The sequence below is a fragment of the Siniperca chuatsi genome, linkage group LG19 (genome assembly GCF_020085105.1).
Source record: "Siniperca chuatsi isolate FFG_IHB_CAS linkage group LG19, ASM2008510v1, whole genome shotgun sequence".
Classification (NCBI taxonomy): Eukaryota; Metazoa; Chordata; class Actinopteri; order Centrarchiformes; family Sinipercidae; genus Siniperca; species Siniperca chuatsi.
Window position 1 is genome coordinate 14,621,395 of NC_058060.1, and position 17,762 is coordinate 14,639,156.

Genomic DNA, 17,762 nt, shown 5'->3' on the forward strand with positions numbered 1-17,762 from the left:
TGAAATTACCATTACATGTTATTAATAATGCAAAAAAAAAGTTTTACTGGCCTCACTGCTCAAGATTAAGATTTCTCTTCTTATTAAACTTCCTTATGAGTATTTTTGTTGTAGTTAGATTGCTGGTCTAAGAGTTTACTGTGGTTTATACTGAACAAAATTTTCTCATTGAGAAAATATACATGAAGTACCTTCTCTATCTACTCTCTGCCCAGGCCGGTGCACTCAGCACCCCAGGATGATTTGCTGTGTAGTACAGGGCTCATCTCTGGTGATGGCAGTGGAGTAGACGAGGGGGCCCTGATGTCCCAGCTGTACACCGCACTAAAAGATTTTGATGGCCTGGAGGAGATTGATCGTGCTCTGGGGATCCCTGCTCTGGTAGAACAGGTTTGATCCATCCTTCCTAACCTATCATGTTGTTGTTTGGCTCAGTGAAATACTACCATGAGGGAATAGATTTCTGTCCAGCCATCTGGAGGTCAATATTTAGGTTTTTAAAAAGAGAAGAAAAGTCATGTATTATTCCATGTTTCCATGCACATTAGAAACTAATATACATGGTTATCTTAGCCAGTAACATATTGTTTTAGATGGAATTTTTATGAATTGATGAAATAGAAAAATACATTGGGTTATGCTGTAGACTTCAGAACATGACTGGTATTTAAGGGAGAGCGGAGTAAAGTCATCAACTGTATTATTCTATACATTATAACATAATATATATTTAACACTAGCCAGTAAGAGTTTTAGATTAGATTTGCTGTCATTTAGGATGGGAGAAACGTGTTAACATTTAGAAAAGACAATGGTGACTGAGGAAATTTAGGTAAACATTTATAGCAAGGTGCACAAGAGTTACAGTACAGGGCTCGAAACTTCCCAAAACTGTCCCAAAGCACATTTTTGTATGTTTGTTTATGTTTGTTGACAGACTCGGTTACAAGCCAAATAGCCAATCTAAGCGATCAAACGCATAAAAATTAATAATTTTGTTCACTCACATTGCACAGCCTGTTCATATCATCTGCACCTCTTGTCATATCAAGTGACAAGAGGTGACAACAATGTGATAGAGCGGAGATTATGTCCCACGAATCCACTACTATCTCAGTGCAGAAACATTATGTTAGCTAGAAGCCCATACTTCTTTCCCCAAAATGTTTGATAACGTTAACGCTAGCTTTCGGACTCCTATTAGTGTAAGCACACTTATTGAATCGAGGCTGTCTCTTGTAGGATAACCCATAAGAAAATGCAACCGACTGTAACTAACATTGGGTATCTTTATAACTATCAAATAATTCGCTTACGATAGCAGATTGTTGACTTGAGAAGAGAGATTCATCAATCCTATTTTCATCCTCTGCGTCAGCTGACAGCAGGTGCTGCAGGCTTTGCCCACTTGAGAATAGTTCTGCTAGCTGGTTATTAATGTTACTCTGCTACTGGCAAACTTTGCACTGGCATGATTATGTATATGAGCGCCATTGATGAAGTAAATGTGTTTATGTAACATGCTTAATCAACGGTAGCCCACAGGCTCACCAACAATAAAAGGCTTCACAGTTACACTTGCTTACCATCCCACAACCATCCCAAATGACAAATCTGATAAATGTTTTACGACCCCGGCTCGTTGGGAGTGGGGGCTGGGGACACCTGGTTGAAGGCTTGCTGGCGTTATACTTCCCAGCTAACGTTATTCACATTTTCTCACTAAAAGACCGGAATCAATCTAATTATACAGACAATAAACATTGTATACGTTATTAAAAGTGGCCATTAAATATATTGAGTTTTGAAAGCTAGGAATTTAAGTCTTACTGTTTTCTCTCAGTCTCAGGTAACGTTATATCCAGCATTGGCATGTTTCCGACTGTTTCACAGCGCTCTCTGACGTCTGCCTGTAGAATGGCGAAATTGACACAAGGGGGAGCGCTAACATTGTTCCACAGCCTCATGAGTGATCGATAATCTGCCTCGTGAGCGATGCAGATTATCTGAAAATGCCAATGATCAGCCGAATAATCGGTCGACCGCTTAATCGGGCCGATGATTATTATTTTTTATGGCTCTAAATTTTTCCTCTTTCAGAGCCAAACACTGGAGCCAGACCAGTTCCCCCAGGACTCTGCCATGATGTTAGACCAAAAGCCCCCCATGTACACCCAGCAATTTGGTCCCCCACCATCCCACATGGCCCAAAGGGGATACCCTGGTGCCCCCATACAAGAGCAAGGCTTCCACCCCATGTCTGGCCAGATGGGTCCACGGCCGGGTTACCCAATGATGAGGATGCAAGCCCGGCCCGGACTCAGGCCTGCCGGGGTTGTCCCCAACCAGCCCAACACACTACGACTGCAACTCCAGCACCGGCTACAGTCACAGCAGGTACACGTGCATCCAGACTGTCCTGACACTGCTGGAAGGGATACTGTCCATTGATTCTTTAGTCTTTCTGATGTAACCACACTGTTTGATCAGTAGCTGTGTGACTGAACACACAGATGGGAGTTGTGTAATTATCCTTGAGGTTGACATTTTGGCAGGTCTTCTGTGCACACAAGGAATAGTTGGGACATTTAAGTCTACCTGCCACCTGCTGGTCTTTCATGGCATTTACTGGAATAATATTCATTATGTTGCTCTAAAATTGTACCATGAAAAAGGTGAATTAGATCCATTCGTGTAATCATTATTTTTTATTAAATCTGTAATATCATTTCAATCCAAATTTTAAGGATTTTAAAGATATTTTAATTCATTAGAGGATGGTGTTTGTCCTAACCTCTTCTTCTGTCTCTTATTCCACCAGAACCGTCAGCCAATGATGACTCAGATGAGTAGTGTGTCAAATGTGAACCTACCTCTTAGATCCAATGCTCCAAACCAGGTAAGTCACCGCTGCCATCACATAATCTGTCTGCACAGACATGCTGGTATGACTGTAGGTAATGTTTAGTTTGTAAATGGCTTGCAGTAAATTTAAGGCTTCATTTTCAGTGTTGTAGAGGCACAGGTAGACTTACTTAATGTAGATCTATGTCGCTTTTTCTTTTTTGTGTTCCTCTATTCTTACACATCATTCGCCTTCCACTTCCAGGGGACCATCAATGCTCAGATGTTGGCACAGCGTCAGCGGGAGCTGCTGAGTAATCACCTGAGACAGAGGCAGCAGCAGCAGCAGCAGCAGCAGCAGCAGGCCCAGCAGGTCCAGCAGCAAAGGAGCATGGCAATGAGGGCCCAGGGCCTCAACCTGCCTCCCAACATGGCCGCCGGAGGCATGAGTAATCCCCGGATCCCCCAGGCCAACCCCCAGCAGTTCCCCTACCCGCCCAGCTACGGTACCAGTACAGGCCTGGCCTCGCCACCTCCCCCTACCAGCCCCTTCTCCTCCCCCTCTCGTCCCCAGCCTGCCCTCTCTCCCCCCCAACCCCCAGCTCCACCTGCATGGCACCTCCTCCTCTTCCTCCACCTCCTCCTCACAGATGATGATGGGAAACACAAACATGATGGGCGGACAGTACGGGGCCGTACTCAGCCCCCAAATGCAGCACAGTGCCTTTCAGTTTCCCAACTCAGGTACTGCTCCCACACCCCTGTGTGTGTGAGTGTGTGTGTGTGTGTGTGTGTGTGTGTGTGTGTGTGTGTGTGTGTGCGCGCGTGTGCGCGTGCGTGCCATTGTGTCTGTGTGTTGATGTGACTCTAGTTGCACAGCATCACATGCTTTTTAGTAGCAGCAATCATCTGATTTGTAATGTCATGCACTGATGACTGCATTAATCAGCTGCATTGAATGATCCAAATCATACTTCATATTTTACTCTTCTATTTTACAATATATGAGTTGTCAGGAAGTGTGATCATATACACTCATTGTTCTGTGCACTGTCCAAAATGGTGTCCTGACTATACACTCTTACTCCACCAGAGGGCACCAAGAGCATAATAATCAAAGCTTAACTCAGGATACACACTGAAACCTGACTCTTAAGATTGTGAGCAGGCAGAGCAATTATCAAGGCTGTACCTATCAGTCAGACAGTGTGATGTGTAATCTGGGCATAATCTGATAATCTAGTGTAATACTGATTTGTATAATGACATGTTTGATTTATCCTTCACTCCTTAATCTGATTCTGGCCTGTGGGTTCATACAGAGCGATTACTTCCACTAGACATTTCCCTTTTCTCCTAAACCATCTCCTTATTCCCATTCCCATTCCCATTCTTCCTTGTTCCTTGCCTGTTCACTGCTTACATGCATGTAGGAAATATTAGCTCCCTGTCAATAATCCTGAATGCAGATTGGAATGGACAGTCTTCAGTCACACTATTCCTCATGCTTGCTCAGTTGCTGATTCCCTGCCAAAACGTTCGTCTATATGTGGCATGATTGTGTACGTTACGTGGAATGCTAAAATTTACTCCACTCAGTACGTTGGTTTGCAGTTGAGTCTTTGCAGGTCCAGTCTGGTTGACCTGTCTTGATGCGTCCACCACAGGTATGAGCCAACAGGCAGACGGAGGCTTTGGAGGTCCCGGCACACCACAGAGCCCCCTGCTTTCTCCCCGCGTGGCCCACACACAGTCCCCAATGATGCAGCAGGGCCAAGGAAACGCTGCTTTCCAGGGCTCCCCTGACATGAACGGCTGGCCACAAGGCAACATGGGAGGCAACAGGTAAAGATGGATAGGACTTACTTCCAAATAAACCCTCAGTGCCTGATTTAGACCATTAGATTCAAGGATATCAATATCTCTGATGTCCATTACGGCCCATAAATCCTTTTAGAAATCATTGAGGGGAAAATAAAGGCATTCCCTGTAACGCCAGAACTTGCCTAAGAATCATCACATGAATTTTTCTTCAGTATCAGAATAATTCAGTGATAGTTGTCATGGTTATAGTGCAAGCAGAAGCTGCTAATTTGGCATACTTTTAAGTACGAATTTGCCAAAATGTAAACCAAGATAGTCAAAAGAAAAAAGGGGCTCATGTTGTAGCCACAGCTTACTCACTGACTCCATGGAGGCCTTATACTTCCTGTTTACATCCCCTAACGGGTTAAAGCACTCACAGCACAGGTGGTTCAATAAATGTTAAATTGTTTAGAAATACATTTATCAGTAGTCAGAATTGCTATAAATTATATACATGCTTCTTGGAAACATTAAACTTTGAATAATGTTAAAGAACTGTTCAGGTTCAATTAGAATTCCATCCAAACATGTCCTTTCCTTAGTGCTCCTAAAGGAACGTTTCTGCTCCCATAGTAAATGTTTGTGCTCACCCATATTGATCAGGTTGTTTGCTTCTCCTCTCCTCTCCCCAGTATGTTCTCACAGCAGCAGGCATCACCGCAGTTCACCCAGCAGAATAACAGTAACATGTACAACGGCAATGGCATGAACCTCAACAATGTCCCCATGGCCACCAACATGGCAACCAGCAGCATGGCCCAGATGGCCGGACAGATGAGTGTCACGTCCATGGCCTCAGGGCCCTCACCCAGCTTGCCCTCAATGGGGCAAGAACAGGTAAAATACCAGCCCAATCCTGACACATTAATTCTCTAATTGGGGTAAAAATGAAGACGCTTTTGGAACTGGTGGAGCAAGAATTACCCAAAATTTACCTTTAGAGAAATGGTTTGCCGTTTTCAAGCGTTACACGGTTGGGCATCGTCAAGCATGGCTTGGCCAAATTAGGGGTTTTCGAGTGGCTCAGTAATGTCTTCGGGGTGTCTCTTTACATTAGCCCCTTGCAGGAATATATAGACACTTTCAGAGTTTAAGCCTTAGAGGTTAACAAATTGGACCCCTTAAAGTTTTACACAGTAATCGGGGGACCAAGAAAAACTAAAAGGTTTGTCTTTCTGTTTCCCCACTCCAGGCTGCTTATCTATGTGTTTGTCTTGTTGTAAGACCCTAAGTGTTTGGGTACACTTATTGAACAGCCATGCTAGTGAATAATTTACTCAGTAGTTTACGTAACTCCTCTAGCTGGAGTTCTGATGCTTCACTTGAACTTAGAGGACAATGATGTAATTAGCAGCGGGCACTTTAGAGCCAGACCATTTAGACTATATAGATGTTACTGTATGATGGTCAAAGGCTGGCCTGTCTGGACTTAAGACTAATCAGCTGGTTCGCTTAACATGGAACACTCAGATTTGCCAAACCTACACACATACACAAGCACAATAAAATTTGATTTGGCAAGATGACAAGTCAGTCTTTAACTTGCACGTAGACAACTGACCTCACACTGAAAATCAGGTAAATGTGGAAATATTTTCACTTTGTCAGCACTCCATTTCTGGTGATTATTTAATATGGACCAAGTTAAACCTTCTTTGTTTGTCTCCCTGGTATTGTTAGCTCGGTATGTGGAATGCACTGTTGTTGTCCATGATGCTTTTAAGCCCAATAAAGGGCCATGAATATTTAACCAAGGTGCTGCTGTTTGATTGTCTGCACTTCAGACTGTTGTAACATACCAGTATATCTGTCACTTGATTTATTCTCCTTCCAGGATTATAGAAATACATTGGCACTTACACTACATTTCAATTATTTACTGTTTGGCCATTAGTGCAGGCTTTTGTAATTTACTGACTTGTTTTAGGCTTGATGGTGTGTTCCAAGATGGTTTCTAATTGTTTATTGTTATAGTCTTTTGCACATGTGGCTGATTTACTCCAGACAAGTTCAAGTTCTGCAAGTTCAGGTTAACCAATCACTTGTGCTGTTAGCTTGTGTATTTATTAAATGTGTTGTTTCTCTGCAGAAGTACTGTTGACCCTCATGGAGTTCTTAACCTGAACCTCAGTGATCAGCTGGTGCAATGAGCACGTCGGCCCTTTTAAAAATTGTACAAACATGTAACCAGCCGACTGCCCCTTGAACCAGCCAGGCCGTGCCCTGAGCCCATCTCCCCAGCCCAAGATTGCAGTCTGTCCCAGCTGGGTCTCTTCCGCAGCCCCGGAGGAGCCTGGCCCTGAACAGACACAGGAGTGTGAAGAGGGCTGGGGAAGGATTGTGGATCTCTGTCCAACATGCCTAACCCTCCTGGAGGAGAGCCTTGTGATGAGCCAGTCTGTCTGCCTGTCCAGCTGCATTCACCGTAGTGTGACTTAGTGTAGGCCTCCTGGTGGGGGACACTGACCTAAGGGGGCAGCAGTGGGTGGGATCCCTTGTTCTGATGAATGTATTCCTCTCAGTGGACAGCGGCCATTTACAATCTCATCTCAAAAATGACGTACACTGATTTTTCTTTTATGTCCTACCTTTCTCACACATTTGTGACATTTCCACAAAGACTCCCAAGTTATGTTCAAATTTATGGATGGAGCTCAAACACTTAGCCGGTTTTGCCTTTTTGCTGTTCTTTATTTTATTATTTTAGTTGTTGTTGTTTTTTCTTGTTGTGAGAATTAAGATGTAGAATGAAGATATGGTTGAAAAAACTGATCTTGAAAAACACTGCAGAAGAATGGTTTGAGTGGAATGATGCTTTGTATGATTAGACTAATTTAGTCAAGAGGTTTATATAGTGTATTAAATTAAGTTTTATTTTTCTGTATAGATTCATTTTAATTATTGTAGATGATTCTTTATCCTAGTAGCGACAAGAAAAAATATTTCTAAAAGTGTAAAAGAGGCACTTTTTTATAATTATAACAGTAATGGTTGTATTCTTTCTGAGAAGATTCTTCTATTAACCTGAATAATGGATTATACTTTGGTCCTGTAGTTTCAGAAGAAGGTTTAAAAATGAATTACAGAGATTGTACATAACAATAAGTAAAATGTTTTCTTTCCTATTTATTTTATTCCTTAGGGTTTGGATCCCCCGTCTGGTCACATCTGCCTCTTAAAGCAGAGCGGGTTTTTGTTTTGTTTTTTGTTTTTCTGTTTTGTTTTTGGGAAGTGGAGTGGGAGCTTTCACGTTCTGGTACGATGCAGACGGGTGGGGGTGGGATACAAGGGTTGTAAGGGGGTGTGCTGTGTATACAGTGTACAGATTATCGCTTGCTTCTCTGCCTTTAGCATAGAACACCACAAAAAAAGGAAGGAAAAAAAAACGACAACTTCAACACAGCCATACAATAACTCAAAAAAATAACAGAAGTGTGCTTTCTATGTTGTCTGGAGTGAAAAATGCTTCGTACAAGCTGCTAGGTGCAAACTGTTCTGGTGTGATGTAAACAAGCAATAACGATTACTTGAGAATTTCTTGGGGTTTATTTGTGTTTTTGTTTTTGTAATTTTTGTACAGTTTCCTGAATAAAAAGGATACATTTTTGCTCCATGTTTGGATGCAGTATTAAACACAGTTTTTTATTGCAGTTTGTACCAAGAAAGTCTACATCCACACACAGCGTTCCTATTAGATTATGCAGCATTGGCTGAGGCCTGGAGAGGGGAAGTAGTTTGTGATCCCCTTGTTGACACACGCCCTCTCTGCCTCCAGCCACTCTTCTATAGCAGAGGTCAGAGTTAAGACTGAACGGTTCATGAGACCTGCTCTGACAGACACTTAGCCATATTTTATGACCTCAGGCAGTTAGTTCAACTATAAAGTGTTCAGTAATGACATGCTATTCTTGTGCCCCAGTAGGGGTTTGGTTTGACCGTCACAAGATCTAAAGCAAGTCATCTTCTCTAACCTCAAAAGTACATTTTCCTCAAAAAACAAAACTTTTTATATCAACTATTTTAACCCAGGACATACTTGGAGCAAGCCAAATAATCCTCACCTTTCAATTGGATTTCTGAATTCTACCAGCTTTTATTTTCCTAGTGAGAGACGACCTGTTGGTTAGCATGCTGTGAGGCTCACAGAAAACAAGAAATTTATGATGATGTCACTTAACAGGGTCTAATGTAGATGTTGCAGCATAAAACATGAAGAGAATCATTCTGAATGTATCGTCATGTAAAGGCCTAAGGATGTGACTGATGGTGTTTATTGTCAACATGTTGACATGGTGGTGTACAGTTACATCATGCTCTTATCAGCATTTAGATAGGAAGTTGCCCATTGTTGCTTTTTTTTCTCTTTTTTTTTATTAAGTTCTATATGAAATTTGAAGCTGTAGCAAGTCAACTTTGGACAAAGGAAGTCTGCATTAATGTTTTGGTTGTCATCATTGCAGATGTCCTGCAGTTGTTTTGCTGTAGGCCTACAGGAGGTCACACTTTTTTGATCAATGCGGTTTTGATTGTATCATACAGTCGTGCAGAACAAGCCTTTTTGAGCCATTTTGAAGAGTGATTCACAGCCCTTTGCAAATTTCCAAAGATTGTCAAGATTTTGAAAAGATATAAAGCCATGTGGTAGCAATGCATTTTTTTAGCATTTATAATGAGGACAGGTGCAAATAAATGATTTTGCCCCTTACAAACATCCAGGCTTCTAACCCACTAAACGAAAATATTTTTTGTCTTTAACTTATGGTTTTGAAGAACTTTAAATGCCCTTTTGTATTGTCTGCCAATTTCTTAGAGCTAAGATGCAACCTTGAAATGCTAAAAACCCTAGCATAATGCCTTAGATTTCGTCCGTTCTCGTTCTTGTACATTACACCGCTGTCTGTATAAATTTGTATAATGACTTGTGTACAATATTGAATGGGTGCATCATTGTTCAACTCCTCGCAGTTGCTGGAGACTCGGTCACAGTTGAACTGTCCCTCATCATTGCTCTCTGTTCTGTGTTGGGTTGAAGACTCTGTTATTTCATTTCCCCCCTCACTGTTTGTATGGAAAAGATGATACATAGGGATATTGAAGCAATATGTAATATAGGCCTATTATATGGACTTTCTGAGGAAAGCTTACTGTTGTATTTTCCCGAGATATTTTTTTTCTGCATTGTTCACAGGAATCACACTGTATACCCGCATCCATCTTTGTTTCCTAGTGTGTGTGAGCGTTTTATGCAAAATTAGATATACAAGAGAAGTTAAAACCACAGTTATGCAAGTTGTGAACTAATATGGCTTCGCTGATGCTATTTGCCTTGTAAATAAAGAATTCTGTTATTGCAGTATTTAATCGAGTGACTCTTATTTCACGTGACTGAAAGTGAAGAGAAATAGACGTTTGAGCTAAAAAAAAAAAATTAAGGCCTCCATGTACCTTTTCATTTTATTTTCCAACATATAAAAATGCACGAAGAAGAAACGTGTTTAGCTTTATAGACTAAAACGGCCAGAAACAACAAGGAAGTGATCATTGTGTCACTGTCAGCATCTTATTTTACCATATGACAAACTGTAAATTCAATAAAGACCACAATACTCAAATAATAAACTAATATATTTGATTAGGGCCTATTATAAAATTAATACAATTTAACTAACATATTGAAGATGATAATGCATTAGAAATAGCATAAATAAAGATTAGGCCTACCTTACTCGAAAATCACCACAGACTCGTTACAAGTTCCTTCAGAAATATTTTAACTAGTTTTCGTTTCGCTACACGCTAGCATTTGTGAATAGCCTATAAATGAGGTTTATAAATACATGAATTTGTATGTAGACCTATGTTCTATAGGCTTACCTATTTATTTGATGTTTTCAGAATCAGAAATACTTTATTGATCCCCGAGGGGAAACTCTTTTGCTACAGCAGCTCGCTATCACGTCAGTGCACACAGGAATAGAAGTACTAAGCAAAAAAAAAAAGTATAGGGACAAGTATATAGACCAATGACACATACCAGCATTTTGCCTCTATAGCCTAGCATGCAATGTCCCTGTGAGCCTTTATACAAATAGCTTACACAAAACTCAGTAAGAAAATACATGTAAAAATAAACATAAACAATGATACGGTAGAATTCGGCCTACCATAAAAGTCAATGACAAGCACCAGATCAGTGTAATGTGCGGCTACTAGAGTAGGCTACTGACAGATTCATCTCAGTTTTATTTATTTTCTCAACGAAATTTGGAGCAGTGAGAGAGATGTAGCCGGTAAATGCCTTTTTCGATCATTCTCTTTCTCTTCCTATTTCACCACATCCAAGTCATAACAACATGTCTATACTCCAATGGGGGTCCGTCAGATACAATCGTATCAAGTGTGTGTGTGTTGGGATGGGGGTCCTCATATGGAAATGTTTGGGAACCTCTCTCAATCAGCCTCATTGTAGCAGAGTAAGCAGACTGCTGTGGAGAGGTTAAAGGGGTGGGTTGTCCCTGAGAAAATGTATTCCTATGGGGCATTGAGATGCATGAGGTTGAGCTGATTCCTGGCCAATAGGAAGAAGGTGCTGGGAAGGTTCTCCAGCAGACCTGACTGTCTACAGTATAGGTGCCCTCAGATGACCACAGACCAACATAAAGACAGAGAGAAAGGTTCCTGCAGCTCATACGCACTCTGATGTTTAGACCTGCTGGGCTTGTACCTGCACAATTTGGAGATTTGTCGGCTGTGTTTGATTTTATACAAGGGAGGTTGTTAAAACTGAAGCCTGCGGACATGACAGAGACAACTTCACGGTGAAACATCTCTAATTAACAAGGTAAGCTTCTTTTCCAATGCATGAAAAATCACTGCAACAGCCCATTGCTGCACATATGTAGGAAATTACAGTATATGGTACTCACTGAGTTAGCTGTGGCCTATTTGTACATTCATATGTATATTCTTATATTCTTAAAATATATAGGATTAAGATTTGTTTTGATTTGTTTTGTCATAGGTTTGAAATTACGCAAGAAGCATGACACACTCCTATCTTTATTTCTTTTCATTTCACTACTGTTCCATTCCAAATTCTTGTTTTATTTTTCCTGATTATAACAGTTTCCTTTAGCCCACATATTGCTCCAACAATTCCACTGCTGATGTCTTTTTGTTTGTTTTTTTTTTTTTGCAATGATTGTACGGTAATTGTAAAGTCTATAAAAAGCTCCATTAATGTTGACCTCTGCTCTGGCCGACAGTTCTTTAATTAGTGTCATGACCCTGATTTGTCTCTCTATTTACTGGCTGATTGGTAAACGGTTCCCAAAAAGAACACACCATATCCCAGCCGGTCATTTAAAGCCGCTGATGAACATTTGATGTGTGTCTGGTGTGTGTCCTCTCAGCTGGAAATATTGCAAAATCGGCTGTCCAATTTCACTATGGATTGCTTTTACTTATTATGCAATAGCTTTATTCAAGATTTGCCCAATAGTTTCATCTGCAGTACTCCACATTTAGGTGAGGTTTTTAATTTTAAATTCGGGATGTTTTATAAGTTGTAGATTCATTAAAAATACTGTTATATTCATTGAGGGAAAATAACGTGTCCCTGGTTCTCAATAACGAATTTATTTATCGTATTTTCATCTCTTCGTTTCCCGTCAAGATCTGTAGTTTACATGATATTTCAATCGAGGGTCATCTAATTTACAGCACTAAGTTTACTACATTGTTTTGGCTCTGTTATGTTGAGAGAAATTACAAGAGTTGAATTACTAAAGTAAAGGCTATACTCAAATTAAAATCATTAATTCAGGTGTGGTCAACCTCTCTTGATGTCATGTTTCCTTTTTTAGATTTTTTGCATTAAACTTTTATAACTCACCCCCACTTCCTCCCCCACCCCCCTCTTCTCTCTCTCACCCACTGAAGGACACATTACCATCTCCATTTGAACCTTTGCTTCACCTCCGTGCTGTCATGTCGGTGTCCCTGTCCAGCATCCCTGTAGTGCTGAAGGACAAGAGCTACCATGCCGGCATGCTGAAGGGCAGTCCCGCTCGGGGCTTCTACCCTGCCCCTCTCCCCGGCCCCCACCACTACATGGACTTCTTCCCGCGGACTCACAGCCTCCTCCACCCGCTCAAGTCCCTCGGTCGTCTGGTGTCGGACACTCAGGGGTCTCTGCCGCTCAGCCTGCACGGCGGAGCCCCTCCGTTCCTCGGCCAGGGCGGCCACCACGCCTCAGTCCTGCACGAACACATGTTGAGCGCCTCCGGCATCCCCTACCTGAGCCAGATGTTGCCCGGACACCCGCTGCACTCCAAACCAGAGGAGCTGGCTGCTGTGGTGACCGAGCACGCCGCAGGACCGCTGTCCTCGGACTTCAGCAGCCCGTCCAGTGAGAGGTCCTCTTCCGCCTCTTCTTCCGCCACCTCGCCGCCTAAGGAGAGTTTGTTTCGCCTCCGGAGCGCAGACCAGACGCCAGAAAAAACGCGCACGTCTTATAATTTTAGCGAGGATGACTTGTTCATGGTTCTCTACGGTTACTCCAGCAGCCAGGAGCAAAGCGTGGGTCACGCTATATCAGGACTGGCCCTGCCCGAAAAGTCAGGTGAGACTTCTGCTTAAGTTATTGGATGTTCATTTAGTTTTATATGAAAAGATAAAACAGCATACTTGTAGTATCAGCCAAAAGCTCCAGAAATATCCAAAAAAAAAAAAAAAACATGGACATCTGTGTGTTGACTACAGGTCTAATAAATATAGTTAGTTATCAATACCTGATTAAATTCCAGCATTATTTGCATTATTCTCCAAGTGCTCATGTTTGTTTGCTTTCTTTTCCAGTTTCTGACTCTCACATTCTCCCACTGGACAAAGAAACACTTGAACTTCCAGAGGGTAAGACCTGCCTACTTTCCTTTCATAAATCACCTTTAATTCTGTGTCTTTGAATTCATGATGGCACGGCTGAGACCTGACACTGTTTGGTCACTGTGTTGCAGGGTTAACCATCCTCCAGGCAGCCTGGGGAAACGTCTCACACCGTGGAGTCTTCACAGACAAAAGCAGCATCCCTAAAGGGACGCGCTTCGGACCTTTCCAAGGAAAACTGGTCAATACCAGCGAGATTAAAACATACGACGACAACACTCTGATGTGGGAGGTAATGTGTTGCAATTGTTCCCAAAGTCCAGTTCCAAGTCCTATCTAGCCTATCAAGAAATAAGTCTGATCGTTTTAACTCTTTTTTAAATGCAAAAATACTCTGTTTCCTCCTTCAGGTGTTTGAAAACGGCCGGTTGAGTCATTTTGTGGATGGCAGGGGAGGCTCAGGGAACTGGATGTCTTTAGTGAAGTGTGCTCGTTTCCCAGACGAGCAGAACCTAATTGCTGTACAGATCCAGGGTCAGATCTTCTATGAGGCCTGCAAAGAGATCCGGCCAGGACAGGAGCTGCTGGTGTGGTATGGAGACTGCTACATGCAGTTCCTCGGCATCCCTCTCACCCTGAAAGACCCCAGAGAGGACTACAACGTGGTTCCTGCCGCCGAAGGTCAGAATCTAACCTTCTGTTGATTTGACTCTCCTTTAATCAACGCCTCTTTGGTTAGTTTTACCATCATACTAAGCATATTTTTTTCCTATATTTTCCCCAGATGCTGGTGAGGGTTTCAAGTGTGACAGATGCGGAAAGGTGTTTGCATACAAGTACTACAGAGACAAACATCTGAAGTACACACGCTGCGTGGACCAGGGCGATAGAAAGTTCCCCTGTCACCTCTGCAACAGATCTTTCGAGAAGAGAGACAGATTAAGGATCCACATTTTACACGTACACGAAAAACACAGGCCTCACAAGGTACTTACCCAGTGCGCGCGCATGTATGTTGCATTTACTGCAGGGTTTCCATACCATCCCCATACTGCAGACCATTACATCATTGCATCACGCAGCAAAGTCGATAGTTGCGCGCAAAAGTTTGCGTGGTGCTGAAAGAACAGCTCCCTACAGCGTCACTTCGAAACGCATGCTTCAGGTTTTTATTAGGCCTCGTAAAAAAAAAAAAAAAAGCAAATTACAGTAAGACCTCTGGTTGGTGATAACCATATAGCTTAAAGCATCACAACTAAACAATATCAACAAAATCTGTTATTTAAAAAACGATTTATGATTTTGTTTCCATAGAAACCCCCAATTAGTGTACATAATATAGCCTACTCTTATTTTTACCTTTCTACACAACAACACCAGTCTTATGTGGATATACTCTTCCACAAAAATGTAAATGAGTTTAAGTTAGCTTAAAAATGTTGACAAATTGAAATGACTAAATAACTTGTACTCATACTGATGTCTTGTATTTGCCTGATTCGCAGTGCTCAGTGTGTGGAAAGAGTTTCTCGCAGTCGTCCAGTCTCAACAAACACATGCGTGTGCACTCTGGAGAGCGGCCATACAAGTGTGTCTACTGCAATAAGGTGAGAGCAAAGTTGCTACAGTATATTAGCCTTTAGCTGTACACATTCTGTTCTGTCGGTCGTGCCAGTAGCATAGATTCAACCTATAAAATGCATAGTATTTAAATGAGAAGTAGACCTAGAGGTATGCCACATTTTTAAACGGAAATGTTACATTGTGAAAAATAGTAGCCTATCATATAAATATAGTTTCATTTAAGATTTAAAATGAAGAGAGATTTCCAGCAATAAAGAGTCTCCTTGTTTCCGCCGAGACTTTCCCCTAATGGAATTATTAAAGGCTTTTATCTTCCATGATAGTAATCATGGAAGATAGTAATTTTTTAAACTCCCCCTTCTGGTTCTACAAGTAGACTACAGGACCCGCAGGCCGTCTTGTACTCCTTCTCACTTCTCTTCTTCTGCTTCTCCTACACATCTTTTAAACCCGAAGCATTTCGGATCCATTGACTGCTTCCTCGTTTCATGGTGCATTTGGCGCGAGCCCCTCATTATTGTTTCTCTCGGCAGGCACGCTCCGCGGAGACACTTACATGCTAATTATCGCCAGATGTACACCCACCCTTTGTCTGCCGAGATTATACTTTTAATTTACGGCTCTGGAATGAGCAGAAGTTTTTTTGTTCTTTTTTCTCTCGATATCCTGCCCCTTTTTATGCACCAAGGGAAGGTTTTGTTTAACCTAATCCCCTTTTCTCCTTATCTGGACAATTCAAGCACTAGCCTAGGCTACGCCACGAGACCAGAGGTTTACAGTCATTTTAGAAGGGCTAGGAGGCATGCACGGCTTTCATAAAAAAATGCGGATATGAAAACGAAAATAAAAACTAATTTTCTTTTTTATCAATAGCCTAATCCTTACATAAAGTCATTAAACGGTAAAATGCAATTGCTAGAGGTGACACTTTAGCTTTAGTCAAATTAGCTTAGTTAGCTTAATTAAATAGAAAGAGTACTACTGGTGTGCTTGGAACTAGCTAATAAAAAAGACCGAGGCCTGTCTTTTTTTTTTTATTAGGCCTACTGTTTATAAACTGTGGTTAAAACCCTTCACCTACTAAAATGCCGTCATTATTGTTGCTGAAATTGAGAATTTAACATACAGGGGAAAACGAAAATATCACTGAGTGTTTTTTTCATTCCTTCTCCTCCAGGCCTTCACTGCCTCCAGTATTCTGCGAACACACATCCGCCAGCACTCCGGAGAGCGGCCCTTCAAGTGCAAGCACTGCGGGAAGGCCTTCGCCTCCCACGCCGCCCACGACAGCCACGTCCGGCGGACCCACGCCAAGGACAAGCCCTATCCCTGCAACCTGTGCGGAGTTTCTTTTCAAGAGGAACAGGAACTTCAATACCACACGAAAAGTCACAAAAGTAAGAAGTTATTTTTTCAACACAATAAGTTACCGGCCTAACAGGCGAATTAATTGAATTTAGCATTAAAGACAGTCTCACCTAAAGTCTCATTTTACCTTTTTGCAAAAAGAAAATGTTGCATTGCTTCCGCCTTGAAAACTGGTTATTTATTGAGCTATTTTCTCGCTCTGCAGAAATCTTGGACAGCACAGTTCTTCCGTCTTCTCCAGGGAGTGGATTACAGGAGGACTCCGTGTTTCCAGTGGAGGACAATCCAAAAATACAGACAAACGCCGGACAAAACTTTCCTTACACCGGATTAACAGTTTTAAATCCAGAATATCGGCCCTGGAACTAGTCTATATGAGCTAACCTGTACTCAGTAAACCCTGACAAAGAGAACCATTCTAATCGTGTGTAATATTTTAGAGGATTTTAGATGATACAAATAACACATGAAAACTAAATCTATACAGGAACATGTGATAATGCCATGAGATAAATAAACAAGGTTTATAAGTTGGAATCTCGTGGTTTTTCTTTATATAAATGCTGTTTAAGTAAAAGAATGTTGTTCTATAATAGGTCTATTTAAATAGGCTCATCATAATTTAAATTGTTGGCAAAAATGTGTCTAACTCTATTTATAATATGTTAAAATGTGTTGTCTGTTGTTTTGTGGCTTAAAGCTTTCACTCTGCAATGATTTTGTGAACCCAGTGTGATTCCATAATAATAATAAAAACGGTTAAAATAATAGTTTTTATTATTATTACATTGGGTTTTCTTAAATCGATTAATGCTTGAAAAGCAGAGCTATTTTTATCATTGTAGATTTGAGCCTATTTGTGTACAAAATAAATGTTATACCCTCTCTTAATTTATAATGTATGATAATATTTTTTACTGTAATGTACGGCTGCAAAAGCAATCGAAAGTGTCCTCGTTTGTTCTCTATGAGCGTCTGCTTTTTATTAACAAATAAAAAATCAGCGCATGGAAACAAGATTGTTGGTTTTGGTTTATGTCCAAATTGAGCAGGTATTCCATCAAAATCTCAGTTGAGAACCAAAAAAAAAAAAAACTAATGACTACAGCGCAAACTTTCCTTTTGGACTACATGAGTTTTTAGCATCTATAATTAATAATTTTTGTCAGAATTGTGACAAGCAATAAGAGAAATTTCAACTCAAGAGGAAACAA

At 41.3% G+C, this 17,762-nt stretch overlaps 2 protein-coding genes across 3 annotated transcripts in view; both read left to right on the plus strand.

Annotated features, from left to right (window-relative positions):
* The window catches only part of ncoa2 (nuclear receptor coactivator 2), a 57,606-nt gene extending 47,540 nt beyond the window's left edge, over positions 1 to 10,066 (plus strand). The window contains exons 16-22 of one of the 2 annotated variants that reach the window (XM_044175588.1): positions 216 to 390; positions 2,101 to 2,397; positions 2,822 to 2,899; positions 3,110 to 3,350; positions 4,512 to 4,689; positions 5,343 to 5,547; positions 6,800 to 10,066. In XM_044175588.1, coding sequence (XP_044031523.1) covers positions 216 to 390; positions 2,101 to 2,397; positions 2,822 to 2,899; positions 3,110 to 3,350; positions 4,512 to 4,689; positions 5,343 to 5,547; positions 6,800 to 6,811 — 1,186 coding nt within the window. In that variant the 3' untranslated portion in view covers positions 6,812 to 10,066. Of the gene's footprint in view, positions 1 to 215; positions 391 to 2,100; positions 2,398 to 2,821; positions 2,900 to 3,109; positions 3,589 to 4,511; positions 4,690 to 5,342; positions 5,548 to 6,799 lie in introns of those variants that run through there. The other variant, XM_044175589.1, reaches the window with a different exon arrangement.
* A 1,217-nt stretch (positions 10,067 to 11,283) lies between these two features.
* On the plus strand, positions 11,284 to 17,533 carry prdm14 (PR domain containing 14). Its single transcript, XM_044177327.1, has 9 exons — positions 11,284 to 11,551; positions 12,652 to 13,333; positions 13,570 to 13,623; positions 13,728 to 13,888; positions 14,007 to 14,277; positions 14,381 to 14,583; positions 15,102 to 15,203; positions 16,358 to 16,577; positions 16,754 to 17,533. The coding sequence occupies exons 2-9, from the start codon at positions 12,700 to 12,702 to the stop codon at positions 16,915 to 16,917; spliced, it is 1,809 nt and encodes a 602-aa protein (XP_044033262.1). The 5' UTR covers positions 11,284 to 11,551; positions 12,652 to 12,699; the 3' UTR covers positions 16,918 to 17,533.
* Positions 17,534 to 17,762: the final 229 nt, after the last annotated feature.

Excerpts from the sequence above, each read along its gene's own strand:
- prdm14 (XM_044177327.1), top strand. The coding sequence starts at position 12,700 with ATGTCGGTGTCCCTGTCCAGCATCCCTGTAGTGCTGAAGGACAAGAGC. Across the intron at positions 13,624-13,727 it reads AACACTTGAACTTCCAGAGG|GGTTAACCATCCTCCAGGCA; the intron begins GTAAGACCTGCC and ends ACTGTGTTGCAG. Across the intron at positions 16,578-16,753 it reads CCACACGAAAAGTCACAAAA|AAATCTTGGACAGCACAGTT; the intron begins GTAAGAAGTTAT and ends CTCGCTCTGCAG.